The following is an 18,083-nucleotide window of genomic DNA, read 5'->3' as shown; positions in this document are numbered from 1 at the left end:
GTGGTAAATCATGGCCTTTCACTTAGAGGTGCAGGACAAAGAGTCCAAACTGTTCTCAATAGAAACAAGGTTGCATCCATTGTAAGAGTTTTACGACGGGACAGCGGGTATTGCTGCTATACAGTAAATACATCTATATCTATTCCTATAGAGGAATTATTCAGTGCATGGCGATGGAAAGTATATGATCACTGCCCCTATGAGCAGATGCCCTCGCTCAATGCAATGTCTGCTGCTGCCTATGATATAGATGCAGAGGCATGTCAAGGATGGATCAGGCATGCAGGATTTTTCCCTAGGTGCATCACAAGGGAAAATATTGAGTGTGATGAAGATGAGGCCATGTGGCTTATTCGTCAAGAGAGAAGAGACTAGAAGAGACAGACAGCTCTAGTATCTTCTGTTGGAATATTTCATTTGTAAGACACAATCTGAAAGAACAGAATGAATAATCAATAAAATGTGGATCACAGCATATCTGATTCTGGATCCATTTTTTGCAAGAAGGCAAATTTGAGTACAAATGACGCTGACATGTAAGCTGCATACAGTCTTTGGCTACAATGACCAGCAATGCTGCACTGATTCACATTGAGTGTGGTGTTTTGTATTTTGTTGCCCTTTGTGTAACGAATGAGTAGAAGAGCTCAAACATTTGTGTGCAGGTTGTGTTGTTTGAGGGCAAAATTTGCTTTTGGTTCACATTTTAAATGTTTTGGCAGAGTTGGAGCCTTTTGCAAACAACGTGTGTCATTTTGACCATTGGTGCTGTTTAGGTCTTTGCGTTAACTGTTTTGAAAAATGTGGGTTTTGAGTTGACTGCTGTGTCAAAGCAACCAATAAAAACTGAAATATCTGCCTCTCTCCGTCCATCTCCACCACAGACTGTCTCATGTCTCTGATGTGTCATGTCTCCCTGCCTGCATGGCTTGGTTCCAGTGTCAGTGAGCACAGCATGCCTTCCTGAGCTCGTCCTGTCCTCACTGGATCCTGATGGCCTTCTGACTGAGGTCATGTCATGGACGGCCTCTGCCTGTCACCTGTGTGTTGTACCTGTCACCGGCCTGTTCAGTCATTATCCGCCTTCTCCAGTCTGCTACCACCCTTAAAAAGCATGACAGGACTGGGACCATAGCAGCCCCTATTAGGGGTCACATGTTATCTTATATACAGTTTTAGTTTCACCGTTCAGGGCAAAAAGTGAGAAAAGGGATCGAGGACTTGCACTTGTAGCTCAATGTGTTTGGAAAAGGATCCTCATGAGCCTTTTCTCTGAAATGCTTTGAAGCAATGTATTAACCAGTCTACTCCTTTCTAACCAGCAGTTGAAACCAAAGTCCTACTCTGGGGTTTAAAACCTTCACCTCCTCTCTCTTGCTGTCTATTAAAATGAAGCATATTTCTTGAAAAATTTACTTAAACCTAAAATGAGAGGAGTAAAGTTTGCAGACTAGTACTGTGCTTGAACACATTCACGAGTGACATGAATAATTTCTGAGTACCCTGAACTCACAGTCCAGTTATACTACTCTGGATATTAGTTTGACATTATTCCTCAACCATGTTTTTTTTTTTTTTTTTTTTTTTTTTTTTTTTACATCAGCACAAAACATTCAACTCCTTTTCCTTTTCATTCTCACAACCTATCAAAACAACACTTTGTAAAATCAACACCTGTGTGAGGGGTTATCCGGTTCTCAAAAGCTTTTCATAAATATCTAACCTTTGAAAGGATTCATACTATGGCTGTTCAATTGTGCTCAAAATCAGAATTTAGATGTATATCAACCATAATTGCAATAGCCATTTAATTTTGACTTTTCTCTGCATAAAACCACAAACTTCACAAATGGCCAGTAGACAAAGATGTTTATAAACAGGGGCTATTTAAAAAATAAACTTTAACTGTTTTATTAATCAGAATATTATTATTAAGACAATATCTTGTTAAGTTAGACATCAACCATTGCTGAACATACAAAGTGCAGCCAACAAACAAGTCTATGTATTAAACAGTCTGACTGCTACTTAATGCTGTGGTGAGATTTCTGAAAGTTTCTGGTAAAAAAAGTTTGATTATATAAACTCTAAAACAAATAATAAAATTAGATTATCTCACTGCTGCAGCTCTCTGCCCTTCCATGTGGAGGCAAACCCACTTTAAAGACATTAATGACACCTAAAGGACTAATCTGCTCCATTAATTGTTACGTAACCAAGATGTGCAGACCTCTGTGATTTGAAAATTGCATTTTTATAAATTGTGATTATATTTAAAATGTGACTAATAGTCCAGCCCCAATTTATACTTACCTTATGTAACCGGTAACATTACAGAACCCTGTAGTGATGACTTGTAACACTATGTGAATCTATAACATATAAATTGTAGAATATGCAGAAACTGTTCAGCTAATAGCTCTGCCTATTGGCTAGTGAACGCTGAAGATAGGCAGCAGCACCCCTGCTACCCCATGAGGGATTAAGCGGATCAGCAGGCTGAACGCTTTGGTATGCCAATGTGCAGAGCGACGAATGTGCGGAACGTAGCGCAAATGTGACAGTAAAATTGGTGGAGACAGAGTCAGTCCCTCACTCTCTGCCTGCTGCATCCTGGCTCTATAGGGCTTGGGATCCGCGTTGCATTGTGGGACGTGGCAGCCATGACGATGGCTACACAAACGTTGACATAATGCTGACATAACGTTGTTGAACGAAGAGACGTAGAAGTAGAATAGATAGAAAAAATATGTGAAAATCCCGAAAAGGATCTGGAATTTACTGGGACACATTAAATAGAGAAGCCAGGGACCGGTATGTTGACAAAATCAGCATTATTAATAATTTGGATCCATATGAAGTTCCAAACAATGAGTGGAGCACCAACGACGACTTGTTGCCACCGTTTTGCATAACGGACGTCTTCGGCTACCTTGTTTGTGGTGTGAGTACCTATACTTTAGAACAGTGCACGAATGGATGGGTTCAGGAGCTGCAGATCATAAAGCCAGCAAACAGTGGGAACAGTAATTCACACAAAGGTAAGCTGTGCTCAGACGGGCTCTGGCACCTGCTGGTTTAGTAACCGCTAACCGTTAGTACTAACAACCACTCACGCATGTAATGTGCTTTTAACTAGCTACTATGTGTTTCAAAGGTGTAGTTAGTAACGAAGAGGATGAAATGCTATATCAACCGTCTCTGGGCGCGCATTCATGCATTCATGTGATGTCGCGTTTGAAGGAAAGAAACAATGTAGGCTATAAAATAAAACCGTGCATCTTTAACTTACCAGAATGAAAATGCAGGGAACACACTCTCATTGACATCGGGATACTGTGGAAAGTTATGTTCGGTTCTTACAGCCGCGATCCAAGCGAGCCAACGACTCTTTGGTATCTCTGACTCTTGTTCTCCGTGGTTGCGCCTTCAGGCAGGAAAGCGGTGGAAAGTTAACCCATTTTCTATGTTTTTCCCATGGCGATCATGTGTTGCGCTGTTACAGCCCACAATACAGCAACGGTTTACCATGGTTAAAATCAAGTTAAGGTGAAATTAATCAAATTAAAACACGGCTGAGAAAGGGAGTACAGTACGCGGTAGTCATAGGCAGTAGTCCAAGTAGCGGTAAAGGACGCCATCAACATGGCGGCTACGCAAAGTAATTACGTCATGATGCCCAAGCCCTATAGCTGAGGTGAGCAATGAACACACCCTGGTTCACTGAGGGAGGAGCCTTATGTGACTCTCTGGCTTTAGCGAGTCGCTTTTTGCGCCTGCCTATGCATTGAAAATGAATGGCAGAGCCTATTACTATCCACCTAATAAGGGGTTTCACCGTTAATACAGCCCGAACCGTAGGGTCTACCCCCACAATCTATATATCAAAACGTGCGTCTTTACGCCGCGAAGTGGACTTTTTGTACTTGACGCCATTTCCAGTTACCGTGGTGACAAAATTAACCAAAACCCACTTCTTCAACACAGTTGACCTGTCCAGAATGGGGACTTGTGCATGGCACTGGTGTTTGGTCATGTGGATTAGGTCTTGGGCTGCCAGTCAGAACATCGGAGCTTCAAATCTAAGCTGGCCAATTTCAGAGAATTACATTTTCACCCAATATTTAATTTCCCTTTGGCTTAGAAAAAATATTTTTGAATTTAAATCAATACAGTTCACCATTTATTCATGCCTCTAACTTTTTTATTCACATATTAAATTTTTTCATGCTATATTGAAGTATTTAATCATGTTTTAATAACACTAATTTTCCATGCTGCTTCGATGCAGATCTTCTCCTGTTGGCTGTTGGCAATTAGCTCATTAGCAGGCGCAATACGGCGTTTGCAGCTCTGCAGTGTCTCACATCGAAAAGCAGAGTTAAAATGAACCAAAAACCACTTCTTCAACACAGTTGACCTGTCCATAAATCGAAGCTGTGCATGGCACTGGTCTTTTTTGCATGGCACTGGTCTTTGGTACAGGTGGGTAGGTGTGTGGCTACCAGTACAGAGGTTGTAGGATCTCAATCTGGTCTTGCAATTATAGAGTATTACATTTTTACCCAACATTTCAATTCAATTCAATTCAATTTTATTTATATAGCGCCAAATCATGAAACATGTCATCTCAAGGCACTTTACAAAGTCAAGTTCAATCATATTATACAGATTGGGTCAGATTATACAGATTGGTCAAAAATGTCCTATATAAGGAAACCAGTTGATTGCATCAAAGTCCCGACAAGCAGCATTCACTCCTGGGGAACCGTAGAGCCACAGGAAGAGTCATCTGCATTGTACATGGCTTTGCTGCAATCCCTCATACTGAGCAAGCATGAAGCGACAGTGGGAAGAAAAACCACCCATTAACGGGAAAAAAAACCTCCGGCAGAACCGGGCTCAGTATGAACGGTCATCTGCCTCGACCGACTGGGGTTACAGAAGACAGAACAGAGACACAACAAGAGAGACAAAAAAGCACAGAAGCACACATTGATCTAGTAATCTGTTCTACATTAGATGGTAGTAGCAGGTGAGCCGTCTTCTCTGGATGATGTCACAGTTAACAGAACGCCAGACCAGGTGTACCTACTATGAAGAGAAAAGAGAGAGAACAGAAAGTTAAAGCAGAAATGACAACACGTAATGCATAATTGAAGAACAGTAGAACTCAATATAGTGAGAAAATTAGATCCTGATATACTCCAGTAACCTAAGCCTATAGCAGTAAAACTATAAAGGTGGCTGAGAGTAAAATGAGTCACTAGTTATAATTTTTGTCAAAAAGAAAAGTTTTAAGCCTAGTCTTAAAAGTAGACAGGGTGTCTGCCTCACGGACCAAAACTGGGAGTTGGTTCCACAGGAGAGGAGCCTGATAGCTAAAGGATCTGCCTCCCATTCTACTTTTAGAGACTCTAGGAACCACCAGCAGACCTGCGGTCTGAGAGCGAAGTGCTCTGTTAGGAACATACGGGGTAATCAGAGCTCTGATATATGATGGAGTTTGATTATGAAGGGCTTTATACGTTAGAAGAAGAATTTTAAATTCTATTCTTGATTTAACAGGAAGCCAATGAAGGGAAGCTAAAATTGGAGAAATATGATCCCTCGTGTTGATTTTCATCAGAACTCTTGCTGCAGCATTTTGGATCAGCTGAAGGCTTTGAACTGCATTTTGTGGAATTCCTGATAGTAAAGAATTACAATAGTCCAGCCTTGAAGTAACAAATGCATGGACCAGTTTTTCAGCATCACTCCTGGACAGAATGTTTCTAATTTTGGCGATATTCCGGAGGAGAAAAAAGGAAACTCTGGAAACCTGTTTAATATGGGATTTAAATGACATGTCTTGGTCAAAAATAACACCAAGATTTTTTACTTTATTACCAGAGGCCAGTTTAATGCCACCCAGATTAAGTGATTGGTTAAGAAGTTTATTTTTTGAGGACTCTGGCCCAAAGATTAAAACTTCGGTCTTGTCAGAATTTAGATGCAGGAAATTTAAAGTCATCCAGCTTTTGATGTCATCAAGACATGACTGCAGTCGAAGTAATTGATTGGATTCATCAGGATTTATGGATAAATATAGCTGAGTGTCATCAGCATAACAGTGGAAATTAATCCCATGCTGTCTGATAATTTTGCCTATCGGAAGCATATATATAGTAAAGAGAATTGGTCCAAGGACTGAACCCTGTGGTACTCCACAAGTGACCCTAGAGTTTGAGGAAGATTTATTATTAACATGAACAAATTGGAATCTGTCTGACAGATAAGATTTAAACCAGCCTAATGCTTTCCCCTTAATCCCTACAGTATGTTCAAGTCTTTGTAGTGTTTAATTTTCCTTTGGGTTTGAATAAGTATTTTTGAATTTAAATCAATACATTTCACCATTTATTGATGCCTTTAACATTTTTATTCACATATTTAATTTTTTCATGCTACATTGAAGTATTTAATCATTTTTTAATAACACCAATTTCCCATGGTGCTTCCAATGCACACCTCTTTGACTGTCGGTTGTTGGCAATCTCAGATCGAAATACGGAGTTTGCACCTTTGCAGACACAAATGTACAGACTACGTCTTGTATATATTTAAAAACACGGACGGGACATTTATGTGTGATAGTCTCATGCCTGAACATCAAACGGTTTAGGAGTAGAGGCGATGGATTTTCAGACGTCATTTTTCAAAACCTATCCATTGGAAATGAATGGGGAGGGTTTGGGGTTGTTGCCAGTCTGAGATGATTTGTGAAACATCTATAAATCCTACACCAATGAGGATTACATTTCCTGAATCCAGACAAAGATACCTATGTTTTGTGTACGTAGAGTGAAAATTGAGCGAGTAAGCTGCAGTTGTTTGGAGTTTTGCATGGTGCAGACAGACAGCCAGGGCCGGTCCAAGGCGTAAGTGAACTAAGCAGCCGATTGGGCCCCCCTGATGGAAAGGGGGGCCCCCAATTTTTTTTTTTTTGCAAGTATCAATTAAATAAGTTGAACTGATATAAATGAATGAATGATGATAAAATAATGTATTTAACATGTTTTGTGAGATGTTGGACTCCAAGAGGACCTGGCAGGATGCCCAGACACAACCCCCACTGCCAATACAGCACCACCCAGCTGTGGGAAATGGGACTACACACCAGTTTGGTCAAATATTGAGTTCTTGGCCAAGATCTGGCAAGGCTGAGTTGCTAAATGAGGCTGATCTGACCCATGAAGTTTGGTGATCTTTGGTGACATTAAGTATTTACACCCTTATTGAGGAACTTCCCAGTACAGGATTTGGACCAAACTAACAGAATACCATCACCCGGTGATACTGAACACAACCTTGTTGGCGGCTAACAGTTAGCATGTTGCTAATCGAAAGTAGCTCTAGGAAGGTCCTACCAACTTCTGCTTTACAAACTCTGTACTTCCTTTCGAGAGAAAGCACCACAAAAAATTTGGGCCATGTCGGATAAAGCATCTCCATGTTAGGATGTGTCAAATATCCATTTTTTACCCCTAAAAACACCACCAGACCGGGTTTATGTTTTTATTTGACTGTTTTTATTAAATAAAGCATTAAAATAAAGCAGCAACATGAAATGAATACATGTGGGTTTACCAACTAGTTGATGGTAAATCATCAGCAGACTAGGATTCAGGATGAGCCTGGTTCACTGAGGGAGGAGCCTTATGCGAGTCTCTGGCTTTAGCGAGTCGCTTCTTGTTCTTTATATTATCCGCCTATGCATTGAAAATGCATGGCGGAGGCCTTATGTTATGCACCTAATAAGGGTTTCTTTAGTGTTTATTAATCTTCCGTCACCGTTAATACAGCCCGAAACGTAGGGTCTACCCCCACATACTATACATCGAAACGTTCGTCTCGACGCCGCAATCAGGGCTTTTTGTATTTGATGCCATTTCGACTTATGGTTGGAACAAAATTCACAAAAAAACACCGAAAAATTGTCATATTCAACACTCTACTGTGTCATCATGCTTTCACTTACAAACATCGTTTAACTTCCAGTTTGAAGATATATCTTTGAACTATTCAGAAGTGAAAACGGAATGTGGATATCTTTTATCGTTTTCTCATCACGCCATTTTCAGTTACCATGATGACAAAATTCTCCAAAAAACACCAAACTACTCGCTCAATTTTCACTCTACGTGCACAAATTATACATCAACACGTAGGTATTTCTGTCTGGATTCAGGAAATGTAACCCTCGTTGGTGTAGGTCTTTTAGATATTTCGCAAATCACCTCAGACCGGCAACAACCCAAAAGTCTAAAATAATGTAAAAAAAGACGGAACAACTTCAGCCTACTCGCTCAATTTTCACTCTACGTAGACAAATTATACATCAAAATGTAGGTCTTTTTGTCTCATTGGTGTACGATTTATAGATTTTTCGCAAATCACCTCAGACCGGCAACAACCCCAAACCCTCCCCAAATTGAGCTGCAGTTGTTGGTAGTTGTTGGGGGGATCTCATATCTTCCTTTTTTCTTTTCTTTTTTTTTTTTTTTTACAAATAACAATTCAGTAACCTCAGTTATACGCACCACCAGGCGGGCGCCTTCTTCAACTTCTTCAGAAGTTGAACGATCCTAGTTGACATTACTCTGCAGTCTTTGCTTAGAAACACGTCAGGAGTACACGCTACAAGGAATTAGGTCTAAAACTGAAGTTTTAGCTTAAAGAAGACTTGGAAAAGACGGATTTCCTGCCCGTGTTTCCTGCTAAAAGAATCTGGAGAACCAAGTTAAAAAGCAAATAACAACCTTCTATCTTACATCAGTAATGGAAAATAACACTTTTAGATTGCTGTTGATGTGGTGGTCTTTGTTGGTTATCGTTTGTTTTATATCCGTCAGGTTAAAGTGAACAAAACTCAGAGAAGACTTGGAGATTAAAAAACAACCTAAAAGTGAATAAAACCACCACCAGACCAGGTTTATGCTTTTATTTCACTGTTTTTTTTATTAAATAAAGCATTAAAATAAAGCAGCAACATGAAATGAATACATGTGGGTTTACCAACTAGTTGACGGTAAATCATCAGCAGACTAGGATTCAGGACGATCTTCAGGGGAGCAGTGGTTAGATGATCCATGTACGGAGGCCTCAGTCCTCCACCTGGCTGACGCCGGTTCAACTCCCACCTGTGGTCCTTTGCTGCATGGCTCCCCGTCTCTTCTGTCCTCTTTGCTTTCAGCTCTCTGTGTGAAAAATGAGCCTCTAGTGCCGTAAAAAGCTCAAAAACAGACTGTAGGATTGCTGTCTCTGACCTTGTGCCGTTCTCAGGACAAACACTCAGAGACAGCCGTAGATTGTGTGCTCCGACAATCAGAGCAGGCTGAAGGCTTTGGTACGCCAATGTTCGGAGTGACGAATGGGCGGAGCGACGAATGTGCGGAGCAGTGTAGCGCAAATCTGACAGTAAAGATGGCTCTGACAGAGGCTCTGGCTCACTTTCTGCCTGCTGGATCCTGCTTTGTCTACAGCTGACGAGACTATCCTCGCCCACAGGGAGGAGCCTTATGTGAGTTTCTGGCTTTAGCGAGTCCCTTCTTGTTTTTATTGACATTTCTCTGCAGTCTTTGCTTAGAAACACGTCAGGAGTACACGCTACAAGGAATTAGGTCTAAAACTGAAGCTTTAGCCTAAAGAAGACTTGGGAGAGACGGAGTTTAGCTATAAGCTTTATAGCCGTTTTGGCAGAAAGGTTTAATAAATATAAATATTACAACCAGGAGGAATCTAACTTTGGTTATCTGATGGCTTTTCTCTTCTACAATCTGTTTACTATCATAATTTTCTGATTCCATCTCATGAAAACGTGACATTTAAGTTGAGTTTTACCAGTTTATGGAGAAACCTTTGGTCTGACCTACAAGCCTCAGATCATGTGTTTCATGCTAAAAGAATCTGGAGAACCAAGTTAAAAAGCAAATAACAACCTTCTACTTTACATCAGTGATGGAAAATAACACTTTTAGATTGCTGTTGATGTGGTGGTCTTTGTTGGTTATCGTTTGTTTTATATCCATCAGGTTAAAGTGAACAAAACTCAGAGAAGACTTGGAGATTAATAAACAACCTAAAAGTGAATAAAACCACCACCAGACCAGGTTTATGTTTTTGTCATTTTTTATTAAATAAAGCATTAAAATAAAGCAGCAAGATGAAATGAATACATGTGGGTTTACCAACTAGTTGACGGTAAATCATCAGCAGACTAGGATTCAGGACGATCTTCAGGGGAGCAGTGGTTAGATGATCCATGTACGGAGGCCTCAGTCCTCCACCTGGCTGACGCCGGTTCAACTCCCACCTGTGGTCCTTTGCTGCATGGCTCCCCGTCTCTTCTGTCCTCTTTGCTTTCAGCTCTCTGTGTGAAAAATGAGCCTCTAGTGCCGTAAAAAGCTCAAAAACAGACTGTAGGATTGCTGTCTCTGACCTTGTGCCGTTCTCAGGACAAACACTCAGAGACAGCCGTAGATTGTGTGCTCCGACAATCAGAGCAGGCTGAAGGCTTTGGTATGCCAATGTTCGGAGTGAAGAATGGGCGGAGCGACGAATGTGCGGAGAGACGAATGTGTGGAGAGACCAATGGGCGGAGCGACGAATGTGCGGAGTAGCTTATCGAAATGTGACAGTAGAAATGGCAGAGACAGAGGCTCTCCCTCACTATCTGCCTGCTGAATCCTGGCTCTATTGCTGAGGTGAGCAATGAACACACCCTGGTTCACTGAGGGAGGAGCCTTATGAGAGTCTCTGGCTTTAGTGAGTCCCTTCTTGTTTTTATTGACATTTCTCTGCAGTCTTTGCTTAGAAACACGTCAGGAGTACACGCTAAAAGGAATTAGGTCTAAAACTGAAGCTTTAGCCTAAAGAAGACTTGGGAGAGACGGAGTTTAGCTATAAACTTTATAGCCGTTTTGGCAGAAAGGTTTAATAAATATAAATATTACAACCAGGAGGAATCTAACTTTGGTTATCTGATGGCTTTTCTCTTCTACAATCTGTTTACTATCATAATTTTCTGATTCCATCTCATGAAAACGTGACATTTAAGTTGAGTTTTACCAGTTTATGGAGAAACCTTTGGTCGGACCTACAAGCCTCAGATCATGTGTTTCCTGCTAAAAGAATCTGGAGAACCAAGTTAAAAAGCAAATAACAACCTTCTACTTTACAACAGTGATGGAAAATAACACTTTTAGATTGCTGTTGATGTGGTGGTCTTTGTTGGTTATCGTTTGTTTTTTATCCATCAGGTTAAAGTGAACAAAACTCAGAGAAGACTTTGATTCCCTTAAAAAACAACCTAAAAGTGAATAAAACCACCACCAGACCAGGTTTATGTTTTTATTTGACTGTTTTTATTAAATAAAGCATTAAAATAAAGCAGCTAGATGAAATGAATACATGTGGGTTTACCAACTAGTTGACGGTAAATCATCAGCAGACTAGGATTCAGGACGAGCTTCAGGGGAGCAGTGGTTAGATGATCCATGTACGGAGGCCTCAGTCCTCCACCTGGCTGACGCCGGTTCAACTCCCACCTGTGGTCCTTTGCTGCATGGCTCCCCGTCTCTTCTGTCCTCTTTGCTTTCAGCTCTCTGTGTGAAAAATGAGCCTCTAGTGCCGTAAAAAGCTCAAAAACAGACTGTAGGATTGCTGTCTCTGGCCTTGTGCCGTTCTCAGGACAAACACTCAGAGACAGCCGTAGATTGTGTGCTCCGACAATCAGAGCAGGCTGAAGGCTTTGGTACGCCAATGTTCGGAGAGACGAATGGGTGGAGCGACCAATGTGCGGAGTAGCTTATCGAAATGTGACAGTAGAAATGGCAGAGACAGAGGCTCTCCCTCACTGTCTGCCTGCTGAATCCTGGCTCTATTGCTGAGGTGAGCAATGAACACACCCTGGTTCACTGAGGGAGGAGCCTTATGAGAGTCTCTGGCTTTAGTGAGTCCCTTCTTGTTTTTATTGACATTTCTCTGCAGTCTTTGCTTAGAAACACGTCAGGAGTACACGCTACAAGGAATTAGGTCTAAAACTGAAGCTTTAGCTCAAAGAAGACTTGGGAGAGACGGAGTTTAGCTATAAACTTTATAGCCGTTTTGGCAGAAAGGTTTAATAAATATAAATATTACAACCAGGAGGAATCTAACTTTGGTTATCTGATGGCTTTTCTCTTCTACAATCTGTTTACTATCATAATTTTCTGATTCCATCTCATGAAAACGTGACATTTAAGTTGAGTTTTACCAGTTTATGGAGAAACCTTTGGTCTGACCTACAAGCCTCAGATCATGTGTTTCATGCTAAAAGAATCTGGAGAACCAAGTTAAAAAGCAAATAACAACCTTCTACTTTACAACAGTAATGGAAAATAACACTTTTAGATTGCTGTTGATGTGGTGGTCTTTGTTGGTTATCGTTTGTTTTATATCCATCAGGTTAAAGTGAACAAAACTCAGAGAAGACTTGGAGATTAATACACAACCTAAAAGTGAATAAAACCACCACCAGACCAGGTTTATGTTTTTATTTGACTGTTTTTATTAAATAAAGCATTAAAATAAAGCAGCAACATGAAATGAATACATGTGGGTTTACCAACTAGTTGACGGTAAATCATCAGCAGACTAGGATTCAGGACGATCTTCAGGGGAGCAGTGGTTAGATGATCCATGTACGGAGGCCTCAGTCCTCCACCTGGCTGACGCCGGTTCAACTCCCACCTGTGGTCCTTTGCTGCATGGCTCCCCGTCTCTTCTGTCCTCTTTGCTTTCAGCTCTCTGTGTGAAAAATGAGCCTCTAGTGCCGTAAAAAGCTCAAAAACAGACTGTAGGATTGCTGTCTCTGACCTTGTGCCGTTCTCAGGACAAACACTCAGAGACAGCCGTAGATTGTGTGCTCCGACAATCAGAGCAGGCTGAAGGCTTTGGTACGCCAATGGGTGGAGAGACGAATGTGCGGAGAGACGAATGGGTGGAGAGACGAAGGTGTGGAGAGACGAATGTGTGGAGAGACGAATGGGTGGAGCGACGAATGTGCGGAGTAGCTTATCGAAATGTGACAGTAGAAATGGCAGAGACAGAGGCTCTCCCTCACTGTCTGCCTGCTGAATCCTGGCTCTATTGCTGAGGTGAGCAATGAACACAGCCTGGTTCACTGAGGGAGGAGCCTTATGTGAGTCTCTGGCTTTAGTGAGTCCCTTCTTGTTTTTATTGACATTTCTCTGCAGTCTTTGCTTAGAAACACGTCAGGAGTACACGCTACAAGGAATTAGGTCTAAAACTGAAGCTTTAGCTTAAAGAAGACTTGGGAGAGACGGAGTTTAGCTATAAACTTTATAGTCGTTTTGGCAGAAAGGTTTAATGAATATAAATATAACAATCAGGAGGAATCTAACTTTGGTTATCTGAAGGCTTTTCTCTTCTACAATCTGTTTATTATCCTAGTTTTCTGCTTCCAGCTCATGAAAACGTGACATTTAAGTTGAGTTTTACCAGTTTATAGAGAAACCTTTGGTCTGACCAACAAGCCTCAGATCTCGTGTTTCATGCTAAAAGAATCTGGAGAAACAAGTTTACATGTCAAGAACTCTGTGTCTGAATGCTGAGTCATCATAAATGAACTTCAGCAACTAAATCTCAGCAGAGTTGATGGTAAATGTCCTCAAACTGAGTTCTAGAGTCTCTGTATATTATATATACAGTCCCAGAGGTCCTGGTGGACCTTCATGGTGGATTTATCAGGATCTTCATGGAGTCTCAGAGATAAACATCAATTGATCATTTCTGACACTTTCACCTGTATTTTCTTCCCTGTTCTCTGTCTCCCTCTGCTTGTGAAGCTGAGCTTTGTTCTGCTTTTTGTCCTGCTGGTGTCCTTTGGTTCCTCCTGCCAGTCCTGACCCACTACATCAGGCTTTAGTGGATATTTCTCTCTTGGTTTACACATGAACAGACCTGACAGTCTCACAACAAATGTCCTCTGACCAAGGTGAAGGTCCTAAAGAGGTCTTTTGGACCCAGAATGCTCCCCTGATGCTCCGTCTCCACAAATATTTTACCAACAGACGTAGTCCTGGTATTTATAGAGTAACCTACTGGACTCATTGCTGTGTATCTGCCTGTGCTTCCTGCAGACGACATCCAGAGTGTCCAACCTGCAGCAGAGGACCCGTCTCAGTCCCGTCCAACACCGTCCTGTATCATCCCCATGAAGGCCGAGCTTCTGTTTCTCTTCCTGACTTTTGGGGTCCTCCCATCAGTCTGTGGTGGAAGTGAGTTCTGAATCAGCAGCATGAACATAATCATAAAACCAGCAGAGAAACCTCCATCTTCACCATCTTTGCTCTGCTTGTTCTCTCCTGCAGACCTAATCATCCCTGCTGTGGTTGGAGGTGATGTCACTCTGCCCTGTAAGGCTGATAGGAACCAGCCTCTGGATGTGGTGGAGTGGAGCAGACCTGGTACCATCACAGAGTTTGTTCTCATCTTCAGAACTCAACACCCAGAAGTCTTAGAAGTCCAGAAAAAAAGCTACGAGGGTCGAGTAGAGCTGAAGGACAGAGAGACAGGAGACATGTCTTTGGTTCTGAGGAACGTCACGGCCGAAGACGGAGGAACGTATGAGTGTTATGTTCTGAGAGAAAGAAGCCGCAGGAAGAGAGCTGAGCCTCAACCAATCAGCAACCGTCCACCTGCATGTAGCTCCGCCTCCTCCTCCTCCAGGTGAGTCTCTGGATGAGAACCTCCAGCAGCTTCCTGGTTCTGGATGTGAGAACCTCCTCAGATCAGGAGGTTCCTGCAGATGTTGATGAGACTCTGGAGGAAGCAGCTGGTCTGAGATCAGTAGATGATGTTCTTCAGTCTTCTCCTACCTGATGGACCAGACTAACACCTGCTTCTCTTCTGCAGGGAACGAGGATGGAGACATGAAGGATGGAGGGATCAACAATGTCATGGACATCTTTGGCAACAGTCGAAGTCATTTGTTGTTGCTACTTCCTTTCCAGCAGCTGAGAGAATCAGAATCAATATAGTTTAATAATCCCAGAGGTAAATGACAGAGGACCATTTAGAACAAAGATTGCGTCAGGAGATGGATTATTTCCCTGGGTGTAATGTTGAATTCAAGTCTGTTTGGAAGTTAAATACCAATATTTGGTTCACTCCTATCACTCCTATCAGTTGTCCAAGCTCACATCCATCATGGGTTTCATTTTCTTATCTACTTCTTTTTGATCCACTGTATAAACGGGGACACACTGTATATACCTGATGCACCTTGTCCTACTTTTGACACCTTCTTCTGATTATTGATTATTGAGCCGATGTGACATGTGAATTTCTCCAATATGAGATCAATAAATATCTTATCTTATTCTCACTTCCATCAGGGGTGTGTTTGTTGGAGTCACTGAGCTGGCTGGAATCACAGGTTGTGTCATTTCCAGATTCACTTCAAGTCGATGGATTTTCATTTCCACAACAGCTATTAAATAGTTTTGTCCAACTTTTTGTAGTTTTGATTAGGAGGCAAAAGTTAAAAGCAGAAAAGCATCCAAGCCAGCAGGGAGCAGAGGAAAAAGTATCAAAATGGAGAGCCAGGCTCCATCTGAACACCCTAAATTATAGCTTCTAGCTCCTGCTCTGTAACCTTTCATGGGGTCAACAGTCAGAACTTCTGACCACTGTTCCTGATGGAAACACACATGGATGATGGAGTCAGATTTGTGTCTACAGCCTCCTGAAAATGAACTGAAAAGTTCACGATCTTTTCTCAGTAAGTGACATCACAGGGTTCCTAGGCAAAACTAGCTGCATGAGGAAGCATCCAGGCTCCTTTCCTACCTCCTTCCTTACTGACTGCTCTGTTCAGACAGGACTGATCATGGCAACCGCTACCGCACTTTCATTTTGGCTAAAGAGTTCTTGCTCCATAAGGGTTATCAGATGTAGCCCCAGATAGATAAAAAATGTTTCTGCAACCTCCTTAAACGTCTTTGCTTGATGTAAGCCAAAGATTCGACCCTTAAACAGACTAACACCTTTTCCACGACCACAGGATGTGGCTTTATCTAAGAAATGAGAAGCTACTCCCTCCATCAGCTGTGGTTAAATAACTTGCTTCCAGCTGCAGATGATCACCCTGCACTAATTATCCAATAGGATAATTGTTAGTGTTGAATAACTTCATTAAATCCAGGAGGTGCGTTTTTATTTTGGTCAGGCAGTATATATATATATATATATATATATATATATATATATATATATATATATATATATATATATATATATATATATATGTGTGTGTGTGTGTGTGTGTGTGTGTATGTGTGTTCATGTTAGCCGAGCTACTTTTACATTCATTCAAACTATCTCAGATTCACTCCTCTGTTTTCTTTAAAGCAGGAAATGTTCCCATATTGCCCGAGTAGGATGAAACACGGGGTTCATGAATGAGTGAAATAGTTACACAACCTCCATGACGTCTGTCTCTAAGATTCAGGAATCTGTCAGTAACTTTAACACCAACATTGTGGTTTTCACCTTCCCAGAGGTTATTTCAGGCTCAGGTATGTCCATGATATTCTTGTAGTGAAGTAAAACCTTCATTTTCTGATCCAACCTTCATGTTAAAATGTTGCTTAAAGGTTTTCAGACCGTAGCTCTAACATGCAGCCAATCAGCAGTTAGCTGTATTATTATGCTAAATAGCCTCAAACCGAGCTATATTGAGTTATTATGATTGTTGTTGTTGTTATAGAGTCTCTGACCAGAGGTTCTGGTGGACCTTCATGGTGGATCTACCAGGATCTTTGTGGAGTCTCAGAGATGAACAGCAGATTCTGACGCCAGGGATTTTCCTCCCTGTCCTCTGTCTCCCTCTGCCTGTGAAGCTGAGCTTTGTTCTGCTTTGTCCTGCAGGACAACCAAGGTCTCCATCTGCTGGTGTCTGATTACTCTCCTCTGTAAATGAAGGCTTAACATCATTTCACAGAATTGTCTGCACACATGAATCCATCATTGAAGGAGTGATTAGTGATGAATTCATGCAGCACAGTAATTTGTATCATTGAAAAAAGGGACTGATATCTGACTTTGGTAGGAGTCTTACTGGACCTTAAAGATTATTTTGCCCATTTTAAGCTTCTCAAGAGATGATTGGTTGGGGCGATCAATTGATTTCATTTCTTTATATCCATCCATCATCTTCCACTTATCCGGGGTCGGGTCACGGGGGTACACTCAGAGACTGCCGTAGATTGTGTGCTCCGACAATCAGAGCAGGCTGAAGGCTTTGGTACGCCAATGTTCGGAGAGACGAATGGGCGGAGAGACGAATGTGCGGAGTAGCTTATCGAAATGTGACAGTAGAAATGGCAGAGACAGAGGCTCTCCCTCACTGTCTGCCTGCTGAATCCTGGCTCTATTGCTGAGGTGAGCAATGAACACACCCTGGTTCACTGAGGGAGGAGCCTTATGAGAGTCTCTGGCTTTAGTGAGTCCCTTCTTGTTTTTATTGACATTTCTCTGCAGTCTTTGCTTAGAAACACGTCAGGAGTACACGCTAAAAGGAATTAGGTCTAAAACTGAAGCTTTAGCTCAAAGAAGACTTGGGAGAGACGGAGTTTAGCTATAAACTTTATAGCCGTTTTGGCAGAAAGGTTTAATAAATATAAATATTACAACCAGGAGGAATCTAACTTTGGTTATCTGATGGCTTTTCTCTTCTACAATCTGTTTACTATCATAATTTTCTGATTCCATCTCATGAAAACGTGACATTTAAGTTGAGTTTTACCAGTTTATGGAGAAACCTTTGGTCGGACCTACAAGCCTCAGATCATGTGTTTCATGCTAAAAGAATCTGGAGAACCAAGTTAAAAAGCAAATAACAACCTTCTACTTTACAACAGTAATGGAAAATAACACTTTTAGATTGCTGTTGATGTGGTGGTCTTTGTTGGTTATCGTTTGTTTTATATCCATCAGGTTAAAGTGAACAAAACTCAGAGAAGACTTGGAGATTAATA

General features: G+C 41.5%; 1 protein-coding gene across 1 annotated transcript; it reads left to right on the top strand.

Annotated features, from left to right (window-relative positions):
* The first annotated feature begins 13,057 nt into the window (after window positions 1–13,057).
* On the top strand, window positions 13,058–14,776 carry LOC118560791 (butyrophilin subfamily 2 member A1-like). The gene is made up of 3 exons (XM_036132246.1): window positions 13,058–13,222; window positions 14,184–14,321; window positions 14,415–14,776. The coding sequence occupies exons 1-3, from the start codon at window positions 13,186–13,188 to the stop codon at window positions 14,774–14,776; spliced, it is 537 nt and encodes a 178-aa protein (XP_035988139.1). The 5' UTR covers window positions 13,058–13,185.
* Window positions 14,777–18,083: the final 3,307 nt, after the last annotated feature.

Source organism: Fundulus heteroclitus, unplaced genomic scaffold (genome assembly GCF_011125445.2).
Source record: "Fundulus heteroclitus isolate FHET01 unplaced genomic scaffold, MU-UCD_Fhet_4.1 scaffold_49, whole genome shotgun sequence".
Classification (NCBI taxonomy): Eukaryota; Metazoa; Chordata; class Actinopteri; order Cyprinodontiformes; family Fundulidae; genus Fundulus; species Fundulus heteroclitus.
This window is presented reverse-complemented; position numbering and strand designations above follow the sequence as displayed.